Raw genomic sequence first — 25,869 nt, 5'->3', positions numbered from 1 at the left:
CACATGTCCGTACGAAAAATGAAAACATTAATAAATACAGTAACGGCTCAGCAGGGGTTGTGATACACAATTTTCAGAGAGAGAAAAAACTAAGTATGTGGTGTCTTTCTGGGCTAAAGAGACACATTTTCCAGCTTCTTTCTATCCCTTTCATTTTCCACTGGGTCCCTAATCAGAGGGACAGGGCTAATTATTTGAGATGAGTCATTATCCTGTCCGAAGCAATGAAAACACACATTCACTGTATGTAGGCCATTAGCTTTGCAAAGGAAACATGGCACAGAACATGCAACACAACTTAAGGGCAGACTTGTACACATGATTTGGTCATTCCTTACTGCTGTGGTGGTGATACGCCATTGTTTGTTATGCACACTGGTCATGATTGACTGGTCTGGCCTTTATGAAACCCCATCGGATTTTCTGCTCACAAGAAGCCACTGTAACAGCCCCGACTGCAGTTTTACATGCAAAAAACCTTCATAGTTTATTTACCAGATATTATTGCCTGCATTGTTACAAACAGTTAAGTCACAACGATGTAGTTATCATTGAAATGTATAAGTACAAACGGTTTACCTCAACATAACTAGAATATATGTTCCAAGTGTGCAATAAAATATTTAGAGATTACAATGTTATGACTCATACAAGTCTCTCTAATCCAGTAAAACCAAGTCCAGAAACTTGTTTATGTCATTTTTTCTGATTTAAAACATGTAATACTCAACTACTACTTCTCCATACTATAATCTGATGGTGTTGTCTTAATTAAATATGCAGCAATGTAATTTGCTGATGTTGAACACTAAGAAATCTAGATGGTGGACCTTCATTTTACATCCAAATATAAATCATCTGTAAATACCGAAATTTAATCCTGGATGGTACAAAAAGTATTTTAAGTATATTGATTGTGTTAAAAATGCTCACCGCCATTCTCGGACAGCTTCCCACGATAGATCTTGTCCTCCACCACATCAGTCCAATAAAGGGCGCTCTGGCTGAGATGGAAGTCCAGGGCAATGGTGTTTCTCAGGCCCGGTACCAACACACTGAACTCTCCTTTATTCAGATCAATGCGGCGGATCTCGTGGCGGTTTGAGAAAATGATAAAGGGCTTGAAAGGATCTGTGGAGATGAACAAGATAGATCAGTGAAGAACAAAGTATGTTGTAAAGAGTTAAAACCCTTGTTACTCAAAATACTGCAGAGCAGCTTTGCTTTACAGCATGGAAAATATTGCAGCCATGTTACACTGCAGTGTATAGCTTGTCCAATGACAGAGGGGCTGTGTTGAAAGTGGCTCTAATCCTGGGTAATTAAAACCCAGAGTAAATGAGACAGGAGTTATCTGTACCTAACAGCCAGCCAGATGAATGACAGGGTGCTGGCGGCTAGCCTCTAAGACCTGGCAGTGAAGAGCACAATCATACATTCATGTTGCCTCATTGGCAAGTTGCTCCACGGAGATAACTATATTCTATATGTGGATGATAAAATTCCCAGCTGATTCACTGTGACCGAGCCGTTTGCGTTTTTTTACATCTGACTTTAACAAAAAGCTTATCTGTTCTTCACTTTATTCCTTAATAGTTCCAATTCTGTCTTTTCAACAACAACACAAAATAATGACAGCTAGAAATCAAGGCCCATATCTTTTTGATGTTTTCTTAGTCATTTACTCGTGTGAACAGTATTTAAGCTCTTCCTCTTTTCTGTCTCCAGTGCTTTGTCTAAGGAGTATCACATTTTGCCTTACTGAGAGTCATCTCTAACCACAGTTTCCTGCTTGGGTTGCCTCTCCTTCAATTGATCCCAAACTCACACCACATTTCTGGATTCTGCAGTCTTGAACCATGACGAAGCCCAGAAACCAGTCACTTCTCTATAGTATCCTCCCTAACTGTACAGATACCATCAATCAAATGTTACAATTCTTCACTGATGTCTCTTGCCTTCCTCTGCTCCTTCCTGCCCACAATATCCCCCTCTCGTTCTTTTTCCCCGGTCCCTTACCCGTGCTCTTGCAGTTCTCCATGTCAGGCTCCAGTTCCCAGCCCTCATAACAAGAACATTTCACACTGAACTTGTCTTGTTCGCACCGTTGACTGCACTTAAGGTGTTTGGCACAGAAGCTCTGGATTTGACAGGTCTTGTTGTCGAGCCCTAACTCCATACCCAGTGGGCATGAACAGATCACCCCCTCGCCAGGGGCCACTGTGCAGTTATGACTACAGTCGCCATTGTCCAGTGAACACAGGTCTGTAAAAGAGAGAAAATCAGATAAGGACTGACCCATGGGATAGCTACACAGAACTGTTATTAGACCCCTCTGAAGACAGGATTTTAAGATGCAGACTTTTACTCGCTGTTATGTCGTTCCATGTACTGAAACGCAGCCTGGGCACTGTTGTCTCTTACCGCAGAGTTTCTCATCAGAGCCATCTGGGCAGTCATCAGTGCCATCACAAAGTTTTTCTGCAGGCAGGCAGATGGTGGAGTCGTTGGCACACACATGGTGAGAGAGCTTGCATACCAGCGCCTCACAGTTGTCCTCGTCGGAGTTGTCCTCACAGTCGCTGTCTCCGTCGCACACCCAGGCTTTGCTGATACAGCGTGCTGAGGAGAGAAGGCAGGGTTACCTTAAAAATAACTAAATCTGACTTTACGTACTTCTCGTTCATTTGAAGTATTGTCCCCTCACCAGAGTCCCTGCAGCCAAACTTGACAGCCGGGTCGCACATGTGTGTGACGCCCTCACAGTTCTTCTCGTCGCTTAGGTCCATGCAGTCAGTGTCTCCGTCGCAGCGCCAGCGCAGGGGGATGCACAGTCCGTCCATACGACACTGAAACTCATCTGTGTGACAACCTCCTGGGGGACGCGTGGCTGTGGAGGGAAAGAGGTCATTAAGACTCGAAAGTGACATTGTCTTCAACCCTTGCCTGCATTAATCAAATCAGGACACACAGCCTTGAGCATAGACAATGTACAACATCAAAAGACTGTGAAAACAAAAACTAATGAGCTGTTTATTGGAAATCTGGATGGCAACAGGTCTTAGCAACGGGACAGACTGAACAGATTGAAGTATGCATTCAGAGGGTCATTGCTTTAGTCGTAAACACCAGCTGCCAACACATCACTTTTGTTATTGTTTCAATGTTGTTGATAATTATAAGTAGGTATATCTTAACAGTTATTATATGACTCAACAAACGACTAGGGAGAGTAATGAGATGCCAGTGTGACTAATAGGGATTAACATCAGCTACAGCTTTTAATATTGACACGTTAATAAAGGTTCTTCTTGGTGACTGGGGCATCTTGTTTTCTTGAATGAAGATGCAGAGTACTCATTGCATCATGTGCAGGTTCTTCAGGCATTTGCATGTCTAGGTGTGCATAGCGAACCAAAGGCACACACATTTGGAAACAAGTTGGGATCAAGAGAAATCCATTAACATGCATTATTAATGCCGGGTATCAGTCTCATCAGCGGCAGCAACTCATATTTATGATCATGTAATCTTGCCACAAATAATTACTGAGATGTAGTTTGATGCACCATTAAACCATACCAGGGTACTGTGTTTATATATTTTATACTGAACACATTTAAGTTATTTTTGAGTTACAGGTTATAGCATCCTCCTGCAGGTGTGATTTATGAAGAAGAACAGAAAGTCAACACTGATGCAAAACCAGCACTCTTTGAGTGGTCCCAACTGATGGGCAGGTTAAGACACTGACCCTGATTGGTGCAGTTTGCGTGTGTCTCGTCGCTGTAGTCCCCACAGTCGTTATCTCCATCACAGGTCCAGTAATCTGGGATGCAGCGGCCACTGTTACATTTGAACTGAGCACTGGAGCAGGAGTGACTACAGCCTGCCTCGTCGCTGTTGTCCCCGCAGTCATTATCTGAAAAATAAACACAGTCGAACAACACCCACTCTCTCACATTATGAGGCGCCCACTGCCTCAAAGGGCAAAGAAATATTAATATAAATATGCAGAAAGTAATTGCTTTTCTTTTTTCCCACAATTAACACAGTGACAGAGAAAACAATGAAATACAAATTAAATAGAGTATGAGAGATGAAAGTAAATAATGACAGAAACTGCATAGATCAGACCATGCACCATGAGGGAATGTACCGAGCACTGATACATTGAGCTTGGCAGCAAAGCGTGACAATTTAAGGACTTTTATACCCACACTAATGTAAAAGGGCAACCTGATGTAAATAAAACCTTTTGTGGTTTCCAAAGCATTTCATTTCATAGTAATCAGGGAACCATCATCTATGGTTTCACTACTTTGTATCATTCAGTCTAGCATTCTATTAAATCTATACCGAATTAAATAGTTTCATTTATTTGACTACACTTTTCACTTGACTGAATAATGTATTACGAGCTATCAAATCTAATTTAGCTTGGAAACCTGTGTGCAGAAGACTACAGTAAATGAAAGCCAGCAGTATTGGCCCTTAGCTTGTGGCCTTGTTTAATGCAGAAAAGCAGCCCTAGTGTTTGTGAACTAGTCCTAGAACGAGGCTAGCATCATGGCTGTTGGGGTGCATGTTGATCTATGCACTAACCGGTCAGGTTTGGACAATTCAACTCATCAGAGCCGTCCCCACAATCCTTTTCTGAAAGACAGAACCAACGGAAGACAGCAGAGTGGGCGAACAGCACAACACAGTACAACAAAACCAACAACACAGAACAACAAAAGAAAGCAGAAACAGTAAAGGGAAAAAACACAGAACGTACAAGGTGACAAAAAGAAGAGTGTGTGCCAATATGAGGGTGGTGGCAAAACATGCACAGAAAACCTGGGACAAAGGAAAGTGAGTGATCGCATATGTAAATAGACATACAGGAGAAGAGGAGGAAAGATACAGAGCAGACACTAACCATTATCACAGCGCCAGTTTATATTGATGCAGCGTCCGTTGTTGCAGGTAAACTGGGTGAGGGGGAAACATGTGGGGTAGGCTGTGGACAAAACTACAGTTTAGACATTCAATGTTAAAACAACCTCTAATAACAGCCATAAATCACCCTTCTATAGACCAGACCACTGAAGTTGACCAACCACAGGATGCAGGTTCATCTGACCGATCACCGCAGTCATCGTCCAGGTCACATGTCCAGGAAATAGGGATGCAGCGCCCACTGGCACATGAGTATTGATTAGGCGGGCAGGTACGAGCTAAAAGACAACACAAAGGAGCACATTTCACATGTGAATGACAAAAAAGAAACTGTACGATTGTGGCATGATGAGTATGCTTGTTTGTATACCTGAGCAAGTGGTGTTGGATTCGTCCTCATCGTTCCCGCAGTCGTTGTCCCCGTCACACAGCCAACGCAGAGGGATGCAGCGGTTGTTCTTGCACTTAAATCGGTCTGTAGGGCAGGTGTGCTGGTCTGCAGAGAAGAAAGCACGCATTGGAGGGCAAGAAGAAGAGAACTACAAAATAGTGAAGAGATGACAGTTGCAAATTGAGTGAAAAAGAGAGCAAATATTCTAGTTGTTTTTGGAGGGGCGTTTGATTTGTCTGGGACGGGATCAACCGTTGGCCTCAAACCGCAGACAGAGAGACGGACAAGCAGAGAGAGGGTCTCAATAATTGCAAATGCACACAGACAGACTTACAAATGCAAACACAAGATTTACAAATGCGCACAGAACAATTTACTAATATGTTCGATTTACAAATGCACACAGAGAGATTTACAAATGCAAACACAAAGATTTACAAATGCGCACAGAACAATTTACAATATGTTTGATTTACAAATGCACACAGAAGGATTTACAAATAAATTAAATTGTTCTGTGTGCATTTGTAAATCTTGTGTTTGCATTTGTAAGACTGATCCGGCCCACATACACACACACACACACACACACGCACTTACACACACACGCACACGCACACGCACACGCACACACACACTAACACGTATAAACAGACACTCACTAGTTGGTACACATAATCTAAACATGTTAGATTATGTGTACCAATTCCTGTTAAATAATCTGTTATATTAGGTGTGTGTGTGTGTGTGTGTGTGTGTGTGTGTGTGCAGTAACTCACGGCACAGATCAGGAGCCTCGTCACTGTTGTCCAGACAGTCGTTGTCTCCGTCACACTTCCAGCGCTCCTGGATGCAGCGGTTGTTTTTACAAGCAAACTCCCCAGGCTGGCACTGAGGAGGTGGTACATAAGACGGATTGGCTGTGGAAGGAGAAGTAGAGGAAAGGCGGAATAAAAGGAATGTAAAATATGATTACATCATGCAAAATACAGTTTTGAATGATCAAAATTGGAGGGTTCATGGAATAGAGATTAAAAGAAAAGTATAAATCCATTAGTGAAAATCCACCTCTCCTACAGTAGACTGAAGCTGAGCTGTAATAATTGCTTTTCAAATCTACACATGCACTATATGGGGTGGACAAAATAACAAGATAAACAGGGTGAAGGGTACACACATTCAATAAACTATTGCAGGTGCTGGAAAACTAAGGGGAGAATGAAAGTGAATGCCAAGACACAAAACCTTGTACTTGAGGCACAATTATTGAAACCATTAGCGCATGTAGCCTATCCACATGGTATGGTAAAATAAACCATAAGCACATTGACTGATTTACACAGGAATTTTAAAACACACTTTTTACAAATAACTACACACGGTTATCTATATTAGACACATAATTCAAAACTAAAAGCCTTTGTGTTGTTTGCTAAACACCGCACAATTATCAGTCACCTGCACCCTGAATGCAGCTGTGAAAACACCAATTAGACTTGTCCAACATACTGGAAATAAAACCTTGTATGTGTAGCAGAACAAAATGAGTGCCATGAAAAATACCTTTCACACACACTCAGAAGCACATACAAAGCATTCATGTTTGAATTTACCTTTGCAGCTGGTGTTGTCAGCTGGGTCTAATATTTGGTCTTCTGCACAGGCACACTGCCTTCCTCCTGGAATAGCCAGACACAGACTGCTGCAGCCGCCATTGTACACACGACACGCATTCGAGCCTGAGAATGAACAAACGTGAATGTGTAGATACATATGGTTAATGCAAACAAAAATTAGCACCTAATATGCCTCAATAATACAATAACACTGGACAATCATAATTAACATGGATTGATAGATGAATTATATATTTGTAATGCATTTCCAGTCACCTTGCTGCTGCTGAGCGTCATACATGCGGATTTCAAAGATGGGCGGTCTCTCGTTGCGCAGCAGAGTGGCAGTGCCAGTGGTGGTGTCCAACTTGTAAATGCTGCCACTACGATATTCGTTCCAGAACAAGAAGTGTTTATAGTGGCACAGACCAAAGGCGTGGTTCAGTTCCTGACCTTCATACACCGTCTAATGATGTGAAAAAGAAACATGATGGTAAAGTGTAAAGCGTCAAAGCAATAGTGGTACTATAAAACAGAACATAAATCTATGTTGTCCTAAAATAACCTTTTCTGTAGTATTCAGAGTATGCAAATACATATTTTGATGTCATCCATAACATAACAAATCTTTAATGGTTAAAAAATAAAATATAACCAACAGACAGGCCAGAGAAAACAAAATACCATAAATTTAGCCAGAAGGATTGGCCAGTATTATAAGGGCTCAAGCCCACAGACTATGAACTGCATTGTGATGGACCACCCACAGTCCTCCATTGCTGTAAAACGCATTCCTTTTTACTGTAGCTTGTCACAGCTCGCCATGTCAGAATAATCCTCCGCCTTGATTCCTGTGAACCACGCTGTCTTTAGCCTGCAGTAATATAATCCCGATCATAGTGGGCGAGTGCTGACCTTGCGCTCGGTGCTGTTTAGGTAAACCATCTCAATCCGGTCATAGTAGGCGTCCACCCAGTAGAGGATGCCCTGAGGGATGTCCAGGCTGAGACCGTTGGGCCACAGCACCGTTTTGCTGGTCAGGAACACGTTTCTGTTAGAGCCGTCCATCCAGGCCCGCTCAATTTTCCCTCGCTTGCTCTCCTTAGGGTCCTCCTCCCAGTCTGTCCAGTACATCCACCTGAGGAGGCAACAAGGGAACTCTCATGGGTACAAGCACTGAATGAAATGTGATAGCAAGAAAATGCCCCAATTTGTTGGGGCATTTTCTTGTTTTCTACGGAGATCTGCCCACAGGCAAACAAATGTTTGCCACCAGGTACTTTAGCACCTGTCAATTTCCCTCAATGCTATACACTGTGCAAGACTATACAACCCACCCACTCCCCCCCTCTACAAGAATATGACTGACATTAGCATTACAATTTCATTTTTCCTTTTCCATCTGTCTGCTTCTCTTCCTTTTCTTTCTGTGCATTTCTACTTCTCCTCCCTCTTCTCAGTGAGCCTGATTGATTACAGGCATTAGTGGAGGCGAGTGCCTTTCCCCTGGGAAGTGTGTGGACACACATCACCCTGCCGCTTGCAATCCCAAAAGTGTGTGTGTGTTTATGAGCATGTGCTTCTGAGACTCCAGGAGGTCATTATCAATAAGACATCCATACATGGGAAGATTAAGCACTATTTGAAAGAGTGCGAGACAGATATGGGTGTCTGTTAATAAGCTTGGGGAGGAAATCTACCATGTAATGCACAAAATGCTCCATCTGTTTTATTAAATAGCATGTGATAAGTGAAATCAGAAGGGACATTTCAGTGTGGTAATGATCCACCACATAGATGTGATGAAAATGATAAAACACTCTCTGCTGGAAATTGTGAAGAGACACAGACAAGAGAAAAAGAGGGATGCAAGTGGTGTATAATAAAATCAATAAACAGCTCATACAAAATAAATAAGTGAAACTGAGACAGAAAGAGAGTGGACAGACTTTGCTAAGAGGTGGGTGACAGAGCACTTGAGTCATCAGAAATAACCAATAATCATTTTCTATCTCCGTATGTTGCCTTACCACAAAATAGGCACAAACAGGCACGCAAGCATCATAGATACTGCCACCTCAAAGTCGGCATGATTATAACTGCTGCCATAAACTCTCAACTCTTAATCTTGTTCAATTATCTTTATTTTTTTTCTGTGGAACAAAAACATCAAACTCTGTCACTCCCCCCATCTCTTTGTCTTACCCGTGCAGAGGATCCACTACAATGGCTCGGGGGTGAGTCATTTTTCCCTCGATAAGGGTTTTGCGTGTCTGTGAAGCCTTTTCCAGCCGAGCCACACTGATGGTTTTCTTAGGCCCGTCATCTGTCCAGTACAAGTTGTCAGCCATCCAGTCCACAGCTATTCCCTCCACTGTGTGGATTCCTGAGACAAACACAGACTGTTGGGGCCTGTTGCTGCTGCAATAAAACCACTACTGACTGCATAGTCTTTTTAGAAGTGTAAATCAGGATTTACATTTTGTACATTATTTTATGTAAGCCTTGATTTGATACAAGATTTCTTTTTGACTTGTTTTTCCAATTGGTTGTCATTACCCTACCTTCCTTCACAATGGTATCTCTCTCTGTTCCATCAATCTTCTGTCGCCCGATGATGTAACTGGTGGCGTCGGCAAAGTAAATGAACTCGCTCTCAGAGTGAAAGTCCAGAGCTCTCGGGTTCATCAGATTCTCTATGGGGATCATGTATTCATCTGGTACTTTGGCGTTCATGTCCATGCCTCTGATGACCCCTGGGCGACCTTTACCATAAACCAGGAAGAGCTCATGCTCAGGTTCTGCAGCAAAACAAGAAAACAAAAGTCTGTAACTTTGTTCTGAATTTTATATATACACAATTCAACAGAGGCAGTTAACACTAAACTCCTTTCAGCCTTATCACTTATATCCTGTTCTTTTACAATTTTAATTTATCAGGAGGCAGATCAATATAATGCTATTACTGGTTGATATAATATCAAAGCACTTCTCTCAACAAGCTGTATCAGGCTTTATGGGGGAGGTCAACAGAGAGCTGAAGAGTCAGACTAAGTTATGTGTTGCTCAGCTACTTTGTTCAGCCCTTCCCCATTCTATTGTGCAGGGGAGAACCACATCCCTGGGTCAACCTTGGCTGCCCTTGGCTTGAGGTTTATAAAGCTGAATCACTGTGGCTCCTGACTTAATACTTACAGTTATGCTGCGTGCACGCACACACTTGTGCTGAATCTACAGTGTGCAACAGTGCAGTGGTTCCCAGCCTTTTTTGTCAGATGTACCTCCACAGTATGATGGGCCCAACATTTAAACTGATATTTAATACTTTAAATTACACAAAAGAAGATATTGCTACAATATGTTTTCATACATCTGAACTGTCAGTTTGGTCAAGTTGTGTATTACTACCACTCTTAACCATTAACTTTAGCTAACTATTTTAATGATTTTCCCTTAGGCTACATCCAGCTAACAATGTCAACTGTCATTGTGGAATAAATATTCCAACTGTGTTTTATAATTGATAGTTAGTTATCAATTTCAAACTTTTATTTAAAATAGTACTTTTAGCTCTGTTTGCTAAGCTGATGGTTCAGAGCTTTCTTCCTTGCTTGCTTGCTCAGTCATGACGATATTTCTCTCTAGATATATTGGATTGCTAACTACTTTTAGTTGTGTTACAGCCTCCTCAATACTTCCTTTTTTCAAATTACTTGAGCTATTTCTAGTTAGATAGTTTGTTGAAACATAATTTTTTTCACACTTCTAGTACTACTCACTTTTGCAGGACTTTCCATCACTGCCCAAGCTAAATCCGGAGCGACAGCGGCAGGTTCGGGTCTTGTGGCCGTTCCCTAGCAGACAGATGTCCGAGCAGCCTCCAGCCTTCCCAAACTGGTCCGCCTCACATGCATGGCTACGTACTGGACACCAAGAAGATGGAAAATAAAGTCAGATGATATCAGATGATATGAAAGTGTGTGCGTGTGTGTGTGTGTCCGTGTGCATTTGTGCATGTGTGTGTGTGTGGTCTACCTGGAGGCTGGCGTCTCTGGTGGTAGACGTGCAGTGCTCCTCCCTTGTCCACCCTGGTCACAACTTGGTAGTCTGTGCTGTTGAAGCGGTTGACCCTGATCACACTGGTTTTAGGTTGCATGTTGGCGTTGTCTGAGTTGGTGGCATACAGGTAGTTTTCAAACACAGTCAGCCCGTACAAGTGCTCGATCTTGAAGAGGGAAGATGGAAAGTGGAGAGATGATGGAAGGGTTGAAGGAAATAGAAAAGGAGAGGAAGATAGTATTGAATCTAATGTACAATCCTGGTTGAGGGCTTTACTCAAATCACTTATTAACTATACATGTAGTCTGGCTAAGGACTTCCTTTTTCTGACACTGTCACTGGTTTGCTGTGCCTCATGACAATAGGATACATTATTTTCCATATCTGGAAACCTCTGAGTCTATTATAATTATTTCTATCATGGCTCTGTTTGAAATATCCTCCATGTTTCAGAGATTTTCTTTTGTCATTTGTATCCATTTTAGTGAGTTAATTGATAATGTAGCATAATGTAGAGGTGATTGTTACTTTTACTACAAATAAACCACGTGCCTGTAGGGTGGTGCTTAATCTGTTTGCCCTCTTTTTGAGATGTCCTGATACACAATTTTAACGGACACCTGCCTTTGGTTCAGAAACAAGTATTTCCTGTGGTACAAAGTGGTACCATAAAATCATGAAGTGTTTAGCAGCAGCAATGCCTGAGAGGAACCAGCAAAACTTCCACTGCTCAAAATAGTCAGAACTCATGGACAAACTAGCTTTTATATTGACAAAATCCAGAAGCAAAGCAAGGCAAACACTTTCAGATCTGGACAAACATAGGCCAGTGACTCAGTGCCCCAAGAGGCTGTGTCAGCAGCAGCAGCAGCCTAAAACCTGTGATGGCATTGTGGTCTATCTCAGGCTGCTTGGAGCCCACTGAGCCACAGGGAGACACAGCCAGAAAGATAAAAAGGGTTATTGTCATAGGCTGAAGGGCAATGCCCACTGAGGTGATATGGTAAATGGATGCCTATCAGCTTCAGACTGTAACGAAATGTGACTGTGCACAATGTCACATTTACTCAGGGATTCAGCCAAGATAAAACAGACCAATGGTAGCTGTGAGAAGAAAACTGAACTGAATTTGTCCAAATCTAATGCATATAAAGGGTCTCAATTGGAAGGTATAGCCTTTGTAAAAGTTTCCTATGCAGCTTTGCAAGGGCATGTCAGGCCTTCTTAAACACTCTTAAGATAACAGAGAGAACAGCCCAAACTCAACACCATCAATAACACACTTTTACTCTTTACCCATCAATAACACACTTTTCCTCTTTACCTAATGTGAATGTACTTCTGCCCTATCACAGGTGCACACACACACAACACTAAAATGTTAGTGTGAGTGTGCACCTGTGTGTGTGTCCTTAGGTTCAGTGAGTAAATGAAAGCCATTACTATCCCCTTCACAGATCACAGTAAAAGCCATGGTAACAGATTTAAGAGCCACTGAGCTTCATCAGCTCAGCATCAGACACTATTAATCAGCTGCTTTAATGAAAAGGCAAATGTTTGCGGTCTTCTGTCTGCATATAACTTACTGGGAAAGAACACATTACAGGAGTACACAGGAGAAACACTAGGTGTATTATAGCTATACAGGGAACTATAAAGCACACTGGAGTTTTAGAGCATTATGAATAGCATACACAAAGACAGGTAAATTAAGGGAGATTATCTTCCTGCTAATTGATAATGGGAGTTTAGCACATCCTGTGCAGCTGTTCTCACCAGCAGGCCTTGGATGATGGTATGCCGGTTCTTGCCTTCATAGTCCACCACCTCAATGTAGTCCAGGTAGGCATCAGCCCAGTACACCAGCCTGCTGACGAGATCCAGCGTGATGCCGTGGGGGAATACAATCTTACTGTCCACGAGTTTGGTTCGGTTCTGGCCATCCATGTCGCAGCGCTCCACTTTAGGAATCTGACCGTAGTCTGTGAAGAATACTTTCCTGTGGACACAAAGGATCAGACCTGATTGAGGACAGATGGATAAATAGATCAATTGAGTCAGAAATTAGTGTTATTTTCCGCCCATCTGGCTTTGTTATAAGCTATTGATTGCCCTTATTTCCATCATAGTGAGACAACAATGATCTAGATTCAGTGAGTAAACCAAGTAGGAAACCTCCCTCCCAGCAGTCAGCAAGGAAAATTTAAGTACCGTTTCAAAATAAAGATATCTGAAGTCCTCAACTTTAATTCGACACGTCTCCTATACCACAATACCTAATATTTGGAGATTATTTTTAAATATTCTGAAGGAAAACATTTCCACTGTAAATCTAATTTAGGTGTGACTTATTTCAAACTTTGATTAACGTATACTTATAGTCCCCAAAAAGGTGTCAAATGTGTGTTAAACAAGCTGGAAAACATGTTCCAACAACAACTTTATAGAATTTCCGTCAAAACTAATCCTCACAAAGTCCTGTCATAGTGGAGTGATAAGTAAAATAGCCAGGAACCATTAGGTGAAGGGAAGTACAATTCTAATGTTTTAATTTTTTAATTTGACAGTTTTGAGGTTTTATACAGTAAACATACACTATATGTTGAAATATTTGTGGTCACTAATATAACAGCACTAAAAAGGATGAATGTTGCTTGTTTTTCTCCCCCTCTAATGACACTGCAAACCACAACAACAACAAAATGCAGCTACAGTGAATCTACCTGACCTTGTTACTGGAAAAAACAATTACGGCCAAGGAAATTGCGTGGAAGCTGCAAGCACACGAATACACACACACACACACACATTCATGCTGTTAAATTTTCCAATACAAACAAGCTCTCAGACACTCACACAAGCATGCACCACAGATACACACACACACACACACACGCACACACACACACACACACACACACACACACACACACACACACACACACACACGCACACACGCACACGCATACACGTTCAGGAATTCAGTTAGAAAGTGTGGTCATAAACAAAAGAGCTGTAACAAAAACATGTTTTTACATTCAAAACCTATACAGTCAGCATACCACAGTGCAAACAGAACATCTGCACTCAATTACTCCAAAGTCCAAACTTCCATTCAGCCTTTTCCCTCCATTTCAACTCATTGTTTAAAGTTGGGTAACATTGGCAGATGACAAAAGTCTGACTCCAGTTGTTTTCATGGGATATAAATGAGTTTGCATGAAGTATGTTTATGCATTATACAGAAATCAAGATTTCGAACTGACCCCATGGTGGGGTCCAGGGCAATGCCTTTAGGGTTATAAAGCTCCTGGTCCAGGAGGGTGACACATGTCTGCCCATCCTTATCACACACGAAGATCCTGTCGTCCACGTCATCCACAAAGTAGAAGTTTCCGGTAAGCCAGTCGATGGCCATCTGTTCCACATCTGGACAGAAAAAGGGTAAAGAGGTGAGGAGGGGGTGAGGTGGGTTACAGACACAGGAGGTGCAGGGGGAGGCAAATACAGTGTTTTCATGTTTTCTTGAGTTTTGACGCATGCATATGATGTTGTTGTACATACTTGTAACAGATGGGTAAGAGTTTGACTCATAGTCATGTGATGAAGTAAATTAGTCAGCAATACTGTGTGTGAGCTACTTCAACAGCTCTCTCTCTCTCTCCCTCTCTATGCAACACTCACACACACATTCATCACACACGGTCCAGATTTTCAGGTTTGGACTTCTTGTTTGGTCTAGTTTTCGATAAACAAGATGACAGCCAACTCCAATAAGCAAGTGTCTAGGTAATGCATCTGTCATTCAAAGTCACTTAGACAGACAGAATATGATACAGGCTGTTTGTTGCTTCGGGAGTGTGATGTTGCCGCAGCTGTAGCTAAGCGACAGTGGGCGTGCGGTTTCCGCTGCATTTATTTTCTTGAGGCTCAGATCACGGGGAAGACCAGTGCCCCACCCCGACGATGAAAATCAAACACCTAGACGCGTGCACATGGCACCACACACATACTTTATGGAACATTTACCGGGTAAAAACACTCTGCACCTATACAAACTGTCCTGAATGTGGTGCAAGACCACATAGCGAAGGTCTGAGAGAGCAGAAAAATATTGCAAAAAGAATAACATGAGACACTAATGTATCCTTCTCCCTGGTTCCCTCATTCCCTCCTCTTCCTTCCTCTCCTCAAATAGCAGCTCAGCCACACTGAGGTTGAGCCAAGGATCAGAGACAGAAAGCTATTGTTAAAGCTAAAGGAAAGGAGATGTGAGGATATTTACTGTGGTGAGTGATGGAAAGTACATTTACTGTACTGTGCTTGAGTATACTTCAGAAATACTTGTACTTTACTTCCATTTTTTTCATTCTAAATAATATTGTTATATCAGTAACATTATTCCAAAAATCTATAATAACATGACAGTGCCAACATACAGTAGTTAGTACAATAACATATTTTTTACACACAGTCAATGGCAATAACCTGCTGGTTCTCCACCACAAGTGATCCCTTTCACACAGTAGTCATGTTATCCATTGTTAATGACTTTTTTTGGATTATAGCTACTTTTAGTAGCATTTTGAAGATGATATGAAGACTTTTACTTACTGAGTATGTCCACATTGTGGTATTGCAACTTTTATGAAAGCAAACATCTGAATACCTCTTTCAGGACTGACTGTCACACCTATATATATTAATCTTAACACAGGGAATGAAAACTATATGTCTGCATGACCAGAGAGCGAGAGGGAGAGAGAGAGAGAGAGCGAGAGAGTTCGGAGGAGGATTTCACAAACCACAAGACTTGTATTTTCACAGCTGCCACAAGCTCTACTTTCCACAGAACTATGCACACACACCTACTGACACACATACACAAACACCTCAGATATGGGGCCAAAGTCGTGCTGCAGGAGTCCATGGTCATGCAGTGCTCAGTGCTAAGGGTGGAGGTCTAATATGGTGGTATGTTTACCAGGGTGAGCAAGTCACTGTGATGATTTAGGGGGAGACAAGAGGATCGGTTTCTCCAACCCGGAAAGAAAAGCTTGAAAGCCGGGAAATGACGAAGCAGATTCCTTGGCATAACAGTGCAATAAAAGTGTGCATAGTGGACCAATAACTGAGTGTAATTCCAGAGAAAGCTGTATTTAGAGAAACCAACACATTTTTCTGAAGAGCCTGGATAGCAGAGGGATTGAGATGGATCACTTTCTAATATTTTTGTTCAAGTAAAAGTGGAAAACGAATAAAAGAAAAAATGCAGATGGACAGAGAGCAAAGGAAGAAAAAGTGAGAAGAAAAGAAAGAAGACAGAGAAGAGAAGAAAGAGGGAGAGAGATCTGATTTCCACTAGGGAAACTTGGCCATTGTGCAGCAGCATTTCTGAGGTTTATGGGAATCAGGGGCCATATTCCCAAAGGTGCTCTTAGTTTTTAACACAGAATTCTCGGTTTAAACACTTCCAGCTGCCCCACAACACACTGATTCATTGATGAAGCAATGGGTAAACAAAGGAAGCAGGGGGGTGACTGAAAGACCTGACAAAATATCTGTCCCCAGCTTTCTGACACCACCCACTATCCATTTTCCTCCACCTTTGCTTCACAGAAATGGCTCCAGCGAAGGCTTTTCAATCTCCTCCCATTCTGTCTCTCCTCCTCCTCCATGCATCATTCCCCTATCCCTCCCCTTTGTCTGTTCCCCAGAGGTGGGAAAACAGTCTGGATTCATTAACTGCAGCTCTGTCTGTCTCCAACTATGCTATAAAAACCAACACAGCATAATTGAAAAAACACAACCGACCGCTGTCTTCATTTTTTCCTTCCTCTGTCTAAACAACTTGTTTTCTATGCGTTTCCTCATTCATTTCTCTGCTCTCTATTGGTCTAAGAAAAACAACAGTCGAGTGACTATCTAGATAATGTATTTAATGTGCATTGCTAAATGGAGCAAAGCTAGTCAGAGTTTTACTCTCATAACGGGATGTAGGAGGACAAGTGAGGGGCATACAGTATATCTTCACAGGCACCTACAGTGCTTAGTATGCAATATCAATAGTATAGTATAGTATCAATAGTGTAATATAGGTGGCAATACTTTTTTTACCTGAAAATTGTCACTTTTAAACTATGATTGAAGCTTTTACACCACCCGCTCATACACCCCAACCCCCACTTCCCCTCGCCAACCTCCCGCACTCCAAAACACTCCCTCAAGCATCTGGCGACTACGTCACACCAGAAACACAGGCGAGGGGGAGAACTGAAAAACAACAAAAAAAGTGTGGTTCTGTTAAGATCCAGAGTGACTCAAATGTATTTCATGGTTCAAGGTTAAATAGTTTTGTATTGCAACTTAAAAACTGAGCCCTTTCCCAGACATTCACGGTTGCCTATAACAGCCTGTTAGCGATTATTAAAAATGACTCAAGACAGATTTGCCAGGAAAATCAAAAGGATGTGATGTTTATAGATACTCACAAGTGCCTTTCCTCACTTGAGCCCCTCTATATCACTAACCAGTGTTGTAGTGAAGACCTCGGAAATCGTGGCGAAGACAAGAGTGTATCAAAACCGAGACAAGACCAAGACATTGAGGGGTTGAAACCAAGTCGAGACAAAGAGTCTCACATTGCATGACACAATTAAATGTGGAACATGCAAACCAAAAAGGTGCTCACGAATGAAGATTCCTATTTAATTCACGTCTTGTAATGCCATATACTGTACATCTGTATGTATATAAGTGTACCATGAGGAATGTCTTGATAAAATAATCAGCCATGATTTTGACAAATAAATAAGACGTGTACAGCACAGGACCAATCCGAGAAGACCAGTTTTTGTAATAATTGAGTCCGCTAACATCAACAAACCATCGGCACCCACCGCAACACAAAGGTTTTTCTAGTTAAGCCCAAACCCCCATTTGGCTAACTAATGCAACAGAAAGTTGACTGCCGTTCACTCAACGGTGATACTAATAACAAGGATTTTCTGAAAATTCCATATAGTACCTTTAATGTGTGATAAAGGAGAGAGAGAGAGAGAGAGATGTTTGAAGCTGAACACAGTGATGAATGGAGAGAAGATTTGAAAATGTGCTGACTGGTCTTTTAACGGCACATGACCTCTTAAGGAGATTTCAGGCCAGTGTCTGTGTTAAGCAGCACACTGTGGCTCAATGTGCAGGGGGAGCAGGTAATGTGGTTCTTACAGTACAAGCAGGGAAGGGAGGCTTTGTGACTGCTCTGAGATCAGCCCTCCTGTGCACAGTGTGGAGCATCAGCATTTAGTACAACTGAATTCTATTCTATCTTTCATTTCTACTGATTTCCACCTATAGTGTAGGTACTATATGCATTTGATGATTGTTTTCTGCTACAGTAAGGCACTCGTCAACACAGTTTACAATAAATTATCTCTGACAAGCGCAGCTCATTTAAAATATGCTTTATCTATAAATAATGAGGAAAAATTATTAGAATGTGCAAATTGGATATGGTTAATGTTTTAGAGTCCCTAAAACAACAGCAAATGTCTGTGATGCATCGTGTTTGCACGACAAGTTGTATTAGTATAATACATTTTTAATCTGGATCTTTAGCCATCATCCAGACTGACTGTTCCCAACAACTTTTGGACGGATTGCCATGTAATTTGTATGTTTCCCTTAGGATGGACTGCAATCCCTACCTCATCTTGTGCCATCAGGTCAATATTTGAGTTGGCCTAATAGTTTGGTTCCCATCAGCCTCAGCTGTACTTTATGTTTGGTGCTAATTAACAACTGATAGCATTCTTACACATTTAACTGAATTGGTTTATAAACATTATGCTTGCATTAATCAACATTAGCAGCATGTTAGCGCAAAACACAAAATGTCAGTCATCTGGGGGGCTTACATCACAACCTTTGTATAAAGTGAGTGACCGGTATAATTAGCAATTGTAAGAAACATAGAGTGTGATGAAGTTTGGAAGAGGAAAGTGGGAATTAAAAAAAAGTCAAAGGAAATGTAATGAAAGTGAGAGAGCAAGAGAGAGAGAGAGAAAGAGAGAGAGAGAGAGATACTGTGTGTCTGTGTGTGTGTGTGTGTGACACATCTGGACAACTCATCTGTGGCATACTGAGGTCATGAGTCATTCCAACCACACGCGCATCATTTCCTGTACGTTCACCTCTGCCATTGGTCGCTGCTGGCTCATTTCCATGTTGACTGTAAGCATAAACCTGCTCTGCGTATTCTGTCACACTCACACGCCAGCAGCTTGTCCATAAGAGTAACTATGCTGTCTGGGAAGTTGCTCCAGATTAGGGACTGGAACAAAAATCTGCCTTTTTGCATTTTAGATATTTTGCGCTGACGTTAAGTATTTTGGGTCCTCTGCATGGTCAGATTTGTTTGTCTAGGTCATCGTAAATAAAAAGGCTTATACTCTGTTCTATGTTTTGTGTCATATCTAGCACCTGTCTACGCCTGAGATATGGTTTATTGTGCAAAACAGTCACGTGAGGAAACAACTAATCCTTAATTTGGTCATTGTGTCTCATTACAATCAAAATGCCAAACGACATCTTCTTCTCATAGTACTCAAACACAGACTGACATGTAAATAGTACAATTATCACTACAGGAACTGCAATGCCCGTCAATTGCTTCCTTATTTCAGTAATACAGCTTGGCCGACATCATCAGTCATGCACATCCTGTCCAAGCTGCAGTGTGTGTGGGGGGCAGCCGTAGGGAAACCAGCTGAAGCTGCTGGAATTTCCTGCAAATTCCTCTGGTCCTTAAATTGCTATGGTTCTGGTTAAAGCTGCATGGTTATAGCAACAGTGATAATCCGACTTAAATCATAATGTTAAGCGCAAATACATGGCAATGTTGCTCTAATTTCGAGGAGGCTGTTATAATGTCTTTTTTTCCCCTGTCTGAGCCTGAAAAGGGTTGTACTGAATAATTTGCCAATAACAGATGTGGCATTAGCAAGACTCAAAACAGACGCGAGGTGCTCAATCTTCCTCTTAATACAGAGGGACACCAAAATGCCTCATGCATAATTTTCATCATTTGAAGCTTGCCTGATACTATCTGGTTTGAAATGAACATATTTCCAAATGACAGTTACACCGCACTGTGCGAGCATGTGCAAGACAGAGCTGCCCAACTGACATGATTCGGCCTTTTCATTTTCTGTGATGCTTTGTGCTGAGAAAGTAATTTCTGTCATGAATTCATTCTTTAGTCACATGGAAAAGGGATGAGGAGCATGCTGAGTGAATGTGATAGCTCACAATATTTGTACCCAAGTATGCAACAAAGAAAGAGAAAAGAGAGGAATAAAGCTGAGCTATATGATTCCATGTACAAGTACAGGTCCAATACAATTAAATTAAGTGTCGTGTAGAGATCAAAAGTTAAGGGATTGTGGAGAGAACCAGGAAGGACGGGGCAGAGAATATCGACATGACTAAGTGAGTGAGTAAAATGCAATGCTGTTTTAATTCAAGGCAACAACAGATAGTTATAAATCATCTGTCAACCAGCTTCCTAACAGATACAATGATGCATTCCTGCTGCCTTTGTTTGGATAAATGTTGTTTCTGTACTTTCCCTTTGATTCACAGTGAAGACATGCTGCCCGAAAACCAGGCTGAAACACGACGAGGAACTTGAAGCAACCAAGAGAGAAACAGAGGGAAGAGAAATGGATGTGGAGGCTTTTGACCAGCAGGAGCATGCACATACGCACGTCTGCACTCATTCGTGCGCCTTAGATCTCCACGGTCTATCTTTTAGTTTCCTTTTTACAGGAGAAGAGACTGAAACGAAACTTAATCCATGGAAAAACACAGCTGCTTTTAATGTGCTGCCACAATATCTCTGACTCACAGGCTGCGCAAAAGCACATAGGTATTAATGCTCAGTAGAGTTTTGGCTCCATTTCTGGAAATTTTTTCTCCACCGGTTTACATTTGACTTTAAAGTTAAACACATTTGAAGTATTTCAGACCAACAAGCCAGGCCAAATCGCCATCTTTAAAGGACTTAATCCAGACAAATAAGATAAATCAAGGTGAGGATTAGCTAATAGGTGGGGTAGACCTTGGAAGGCCAAAGGTGAATCAGAATTATTTAAAATTCTGATTTGTGCTTCTCACACATTTTCCAATCAGGCCATCAGTCAGATTAGACCAAGAAAATGCATTGCGAATTATAAAGTTTATGTCAAAATACATTTTCTGGAGAGTGGAGCAGGTATGTATTTTTCTATATGGTTCCACAATAGACAATCCTAGAACCAAAACTAGAACATTCTGTAAAAAATCATGAGTTGGTTGCCAGATTGCTGGTGGTGTCCAGTGAAATTTCAACTCATATGCGACCCCCAAAAATAAAATCTCCTGGGAAATTAACAACACACACACACACACACACACACACACACACACACACACACACACACACACACATAGAGACTTTGCTTTGTTGCAGTGTGAGGCAATCTTCTCTGCCGTATGATGTTTTATGTGTGGAGAACGAGGCTGTAATATTCTGCTGTGTACTAAATGTACCAGGGCGAAGCTCTGTGCTGCTGTGGTGTACTCACGATGCAGGCTGAGGGAGATGTTGATGACTCTCTCCTCTGTGAAGCTCTTCAGATTGGGAATCTTGGCACATTTGAGGTGTGTTGATGAGGGTGCGTCTCCGACATGGATCCAGCAGACAGTCTGCTGGGCGTAGAGGAAGTCCATGGCTGTGGTTTGTTTGGTGCTAGTGGACAACAGGCTGTGCACCGTGGTGCCGCTCAGGGAGGTGGCCTGGATGTTTTGGGAGTTGGCGATCAGCAGGACAGGCAAACGGTCTACTGGCACTGGAAAGTGATATAAACATAACTAACGGTTGACAGCATGAACATGAAGAGAACATTCGCACAGTCTCAGTCAAAACTGATCTCCTGCTGATGTTGGCTTACTTACCATTCTTGGCCTTGCATGAGCGGTTGTCTGGCTGCGACAAGTAGCCCTCCACACATGAGCAGGTGTAGGAGCCTTCAGTGTTGATACAGGACTGACTGCAGGTCCCATACAAACTGCACTCGTCAAAATCTGAACGACAGAAACCACAGATGGTCTTATTAGGATATAGCAAATAACAAATTAGTGTTCTAAATTTTTACGAACTAGAAATACAAAAAGAAAACTCAACACATCTGCGGATGAGACCTGGATATGCTGATTTAACAACAACTGTGTCTCCTCCTATGAATCGCCACCTTAACGTGGTGGAGGAGTTTGAGTGGCTCAGTGATCCTGGGAGCTATGTTGTCCGGGGCATCAGCCCCTGGTAGGGTCTCCCAAGGCAAACAGGTCTCGGGGGAGAGCCCAGACTAAGAGCGGTTCAATAAACCCTGATGATAAGCAGCCCACGGACTGAAGCTACCTTGCCCGGACAAGGAAAACCGGGGCACCCTCCCGGAGCCAGACCCAGGAGGGGAGCTCGTCGGCGAGCGTCTGGTGGCCGGGCTTTCGCCCATGGGGCCCGAAAAAACATCATGGAGCAGCAGTCACCCTGTGGACCCACCACCCGCAGGGAGAATTATCGGGGTCGGGTGCTATGTAGACCAGGCGGCGGGCCAGGCGGGAGACCTGGGCGGGCCGATCGCTGGCGGCATAGACTAGCTCTAGGGACGTGGAACGTCACCTCACTAGCGGGGAAAGAGCCGGAGCTGGTGCAGGAGGTGGAGCGGTACCAGCTAGATATAGTTGGGCTCACCTCCACGCACAGCATGGGCTCTGGAACCAAGCTCCTGGAGAAGGGTTGGACTTTGTCCTTTTCTGGAGTTGCCCAGGGTGAGAGGCGCCGGGCGGGAGTGGGGATACTCACGAGCCCCCGGCTGAGCGCCGCTGTGTTGGAGTTTTCCCCGGGGAACGAGAGGGTCGCCTCCCTGCGCCTACGGGTTGCGGGGAGTAAGGCTCTGACTGTTGTTTGTGCCTATGCACCGAACAGCATTTCGGAGTATCCGGCCTTCTTGGAGTCGGTGGGAGGGGTCCTGGAAAGGGCGCCGCCTGCCGACTCCATAGTTCTCCTGGGAGACTTCAACGCTCACGTGGGCAATGACAGAGAAACCTGGCGGGGCGTGATTGGGAGGAACGGCTTGCCCGATCTGAACCCGAATGGTGTTTTGTTGTTGGACTTCTGTGCTAGCCACAGTTTGTCCATAACGAACACCATGTTGGAACATAAGGTGGCTCATAAGTGTACCTGGTACCAGAACACCTTAGGCCGGAGATCAATGATCGACTTTGTAATCGTATCATCTGATCTGTGGCCGTATGTCTTGGACACTCGGGTGAAGAGAGGAGCAGAGCTGTCAACTGATCACCACCTGGTGGTGAGTTGGATCAGATGGCGGGGGACTCGGCTAGAAAGACCTGGCAAGCCCAAACGTGTAGTGAGGGTGAACTGGGAACGTCTGGCAGAGGATCCTGTCCGGGAGGTCTTCAACTCCCACCTCCGGAAGAACTTCTCACAAATCCCGAGGGAGGCTGGGGACATGGAATCCGAGTGGACCTTGTTCAAAGCCTCTATTGTGGACGCAGCTGCTCGGGGCTGTGGCCGGAAGGTCATCGGTGCCTGTCGTGGCGGCAACCCGAGAACCCGGTGGTGGACACCGGGGGTGAGGGAAGCCGTCAAACTGAAGAAGGAGGCCTTTCGGGCCTGGCTGGCCCAGGGGTCTCCTGAAGCAGCTGACGGGTACCGGCGGGCCAGAAGGGCTGCAGCAGCGATGGTCGCGGAGGCTAAAATTCGAGCATGGGAGGAGTTCGGGGAGGCCATGGAGAAGGACTTTCGGTTGGTCTCAAGGAAGTTCTTGCAAACCATCCGACGGCTCAGGAAGGGAAAGCAGGGTCTACCCCAGGCTGTTCTCAGCAGGGGGGGGAACTGCTGACCCGGACTGGGGACATCGTCGGGCGGTGGAAAGAGCACTTTGAGGAACTCCTAAACCCGGCCAACATGTCCCCCGGAGAGGGGGCAGCGCCAGAAGACTTTGGGGTGGATTCACCCATATCCCAGGCAGAGGTCGCTAAGGTAGTCAAAAAGCTCCTTGGTGGCAAGGCGCCAGGGGTGGATGAGATCCGCCCTGAGATGCTGGGAGTTTGCCCACACAGTTTACATGTGCTTTGTAGACCTGGAGAAGGCTTTCGACCGGGTCCCTCTGGGGTTTTTGTGGGGGGTGCTGCGGGAGTATGGGGTGCCGGACCCGTTGGCACAGGCCATCCAGTCTCTGTACGCCTGCAGTAGGAGCTGTGTTCGTCTCGACGGTAGTAAGTCAGACACATTCCCGGTGGGTGTTGGCCTCCGCCAGGGCTGCCCTTTATCACCGGTCCTGTTCGTGACCTTCATGGACAGGATATCTAGGCGCAGCCAGGGGGCGGAGAGGATCCGGTTTGGGAGTCTCGAGATCGCCTCTCTGCTGTTTGCGGATGATGTGGTCCTGTTTGCCTCCTCGGACCGTGACCTCCAGCATTCACTGGGGCGTTTTGCAGCCGAGTGTGAAGCGGCAGGGATGAGAGTTAGCACCTCCAAATCTGAGGCCATGGTGCTCTGCCGGAAACCGGCGGATTGCTCCCTCCAGGTGGGGGCAAACTGCCTACCCCAAGCGAAGGAGTTCAAGTATCTCGGGGTCTTGTTCACGAGTGAGGGTAAGGTGGAGCGGGAGATCGACAGGCGGATCGGTGTGGCTGCAGCAGTAAAACAGGCGCTGTACGGGTCTGTCTTGGTGAAGAGGGAGCTGAGCCGGAAGGCAAAGCTCTCCATTTACTGGTCGGTCTACGTTCCAACCCTCACCTATGGTCACGAACTCTGGGTCGTGACCGAAAGAACGAGATCTCGGATACAAGCGGCCAAAATGAGTTTCCTCCGTAGGGTGGCCGGGCTCAGCCTTAGAGATAGGGTAAGGAGCTCGGACATCAGGGGGGAGCTTGGAGTCGAGTCGCTGCTCCTTCGTGTCGAAAGGAGTCAGCTGAGGTGGTTCGGGCATCTAGTCAGGATGCCTCCTGGACGCCTCTCATTAGAGGTTTTCCGGGCACGTCCAACTGGTAGGAGGCCCCGGGGAAGACCGAGGACACGCTGGAGGGATTATATCTCCCGGCTGGCCTTGGAACGCCTCGGGATCCCCCAGAATGAGCTGGAAAGTGTTGCGGGTGAGAGGGAGGCCTGGGTCGGCCTGCTGAACCTGCTGCCACCGCGACCCGAAATACAAAGATTGACTATTTCCCCTGATTTGTTAAATACTTGCAGCATACACTGAACTGAACTGCAGGTATCACAGAGGTTGGCCATTAAACAAACTCACCTTTGCATGTCTTTCCATCTGCACTGATCTCATAACCACTCTTACAGTAACAAGCAGGCCCTGCTGGAGTCACTGCACAGTTTTCCTGACAACTCCCGAGCGAGCAGTTGGACATAAACTCTGGAGGGAGACAAAAGAGGTGAGGGGGACAGGAGACAGGAGTGACTTTTTGGAGTATTGCGCATGGAAAGACAACATTGTATAAAGGTGTGACGTAAGACATAAGGCATTTATTCATGTTTATTTCCTGTTAAATATAAAATAACTGCATTAGTGGTTATAATAGAGGGTGGATTTGTGGATAATTCTGTAATAAACCATTCAACATACCACTATAAACCCATATATTATACGGTGATCATTTCATCCACCCTACTTGGTACTATCTGGCAGAAGATACGAAGACAGTCATGCCTGTAGGTGACAGGAGCAGGTGCTGGAGCTGCCATTGTACACTTTCTGTGGACTATTTACAGTTTAGCAGAGT

The 25,869-nt window shown here is 43.9% G+C and overlaps 1 protein-coding gene across 1 annotated transcript in view; it reads right to left on the bottom strand.

Annotated features, from left to right (window-relative positions):
* LOC117731368 (low-density lipoprotein receptor-related protein 1-like) overlaps positions 1-25,869 on the bottom strand; it is an 83,994-nt gene that overhangs the window by 31,876 nt on the left and 26,249 nt on the right. The window contains 21 exon segments of the mRNA XM_034533686.1: positions 934-1,131; positions 2,020-2,265; positions 2,425-2,622; positions 2,708-2,890; positions 3,755-3,922; positions 4,925-5,005; positions 5,106-5,222; positions 5,315-5,440; positions 6,115-6,255; positions 6,949-7,074; positions 7,228-7,417; positions 7,867-8,089; positions 9,157-9,337; positions 9,516-9,752; positions 10,731-10,874; positions 10,987-11,176; positions 12,787-13,009; positions 14,277-14,439; positions 21,636-21,899; positions 22,006-22,134; positions 25,383-25,502. Of these exon segments, the coding sequence (XP_034389577.1) occupies positions 934-1,131; positions 2,020-2,265; positions 2,425-2,622; positions 2,708-2,890; positions 3,755-3,922; positions 4,925-5,005; positions 5,106-5,222; positions 5,315-5,440; positions 6,115-6,255; positions 6,949-7,074; positions 7,228-7,417; positions 7,867-8,089; positions 9,157-9,337; positions 9,516-9,752; positions 10,731-10,874; positions 10,987-11,176; positions 12,787-13,009; positions 14,277-14,439; positions 21,636-21,899; positions 22,006-22,134; positions 25,383-25,502 (3,648 nt within the window).

Source organism: Cyclopterus lumpus, chromosome 5 (genome assembly GCF_009769545.1).
Source record: "Cyclopterus lumpus isolate fCycLum1 chromosome 5, fCycLum1.pri, whole genome shotgun sequence".
Lineage (NCBI taxonomy): Eukaryota > Metazoa > Chordata > Actinopteri > Perciformes > Cyclopteridae > Cyclopterus > Cyclopterus lumpus.
Note: the sequence above shows the minus strand (reverse complement) of the source record. Positions and strands in the feature narration are given on the sequence as shown.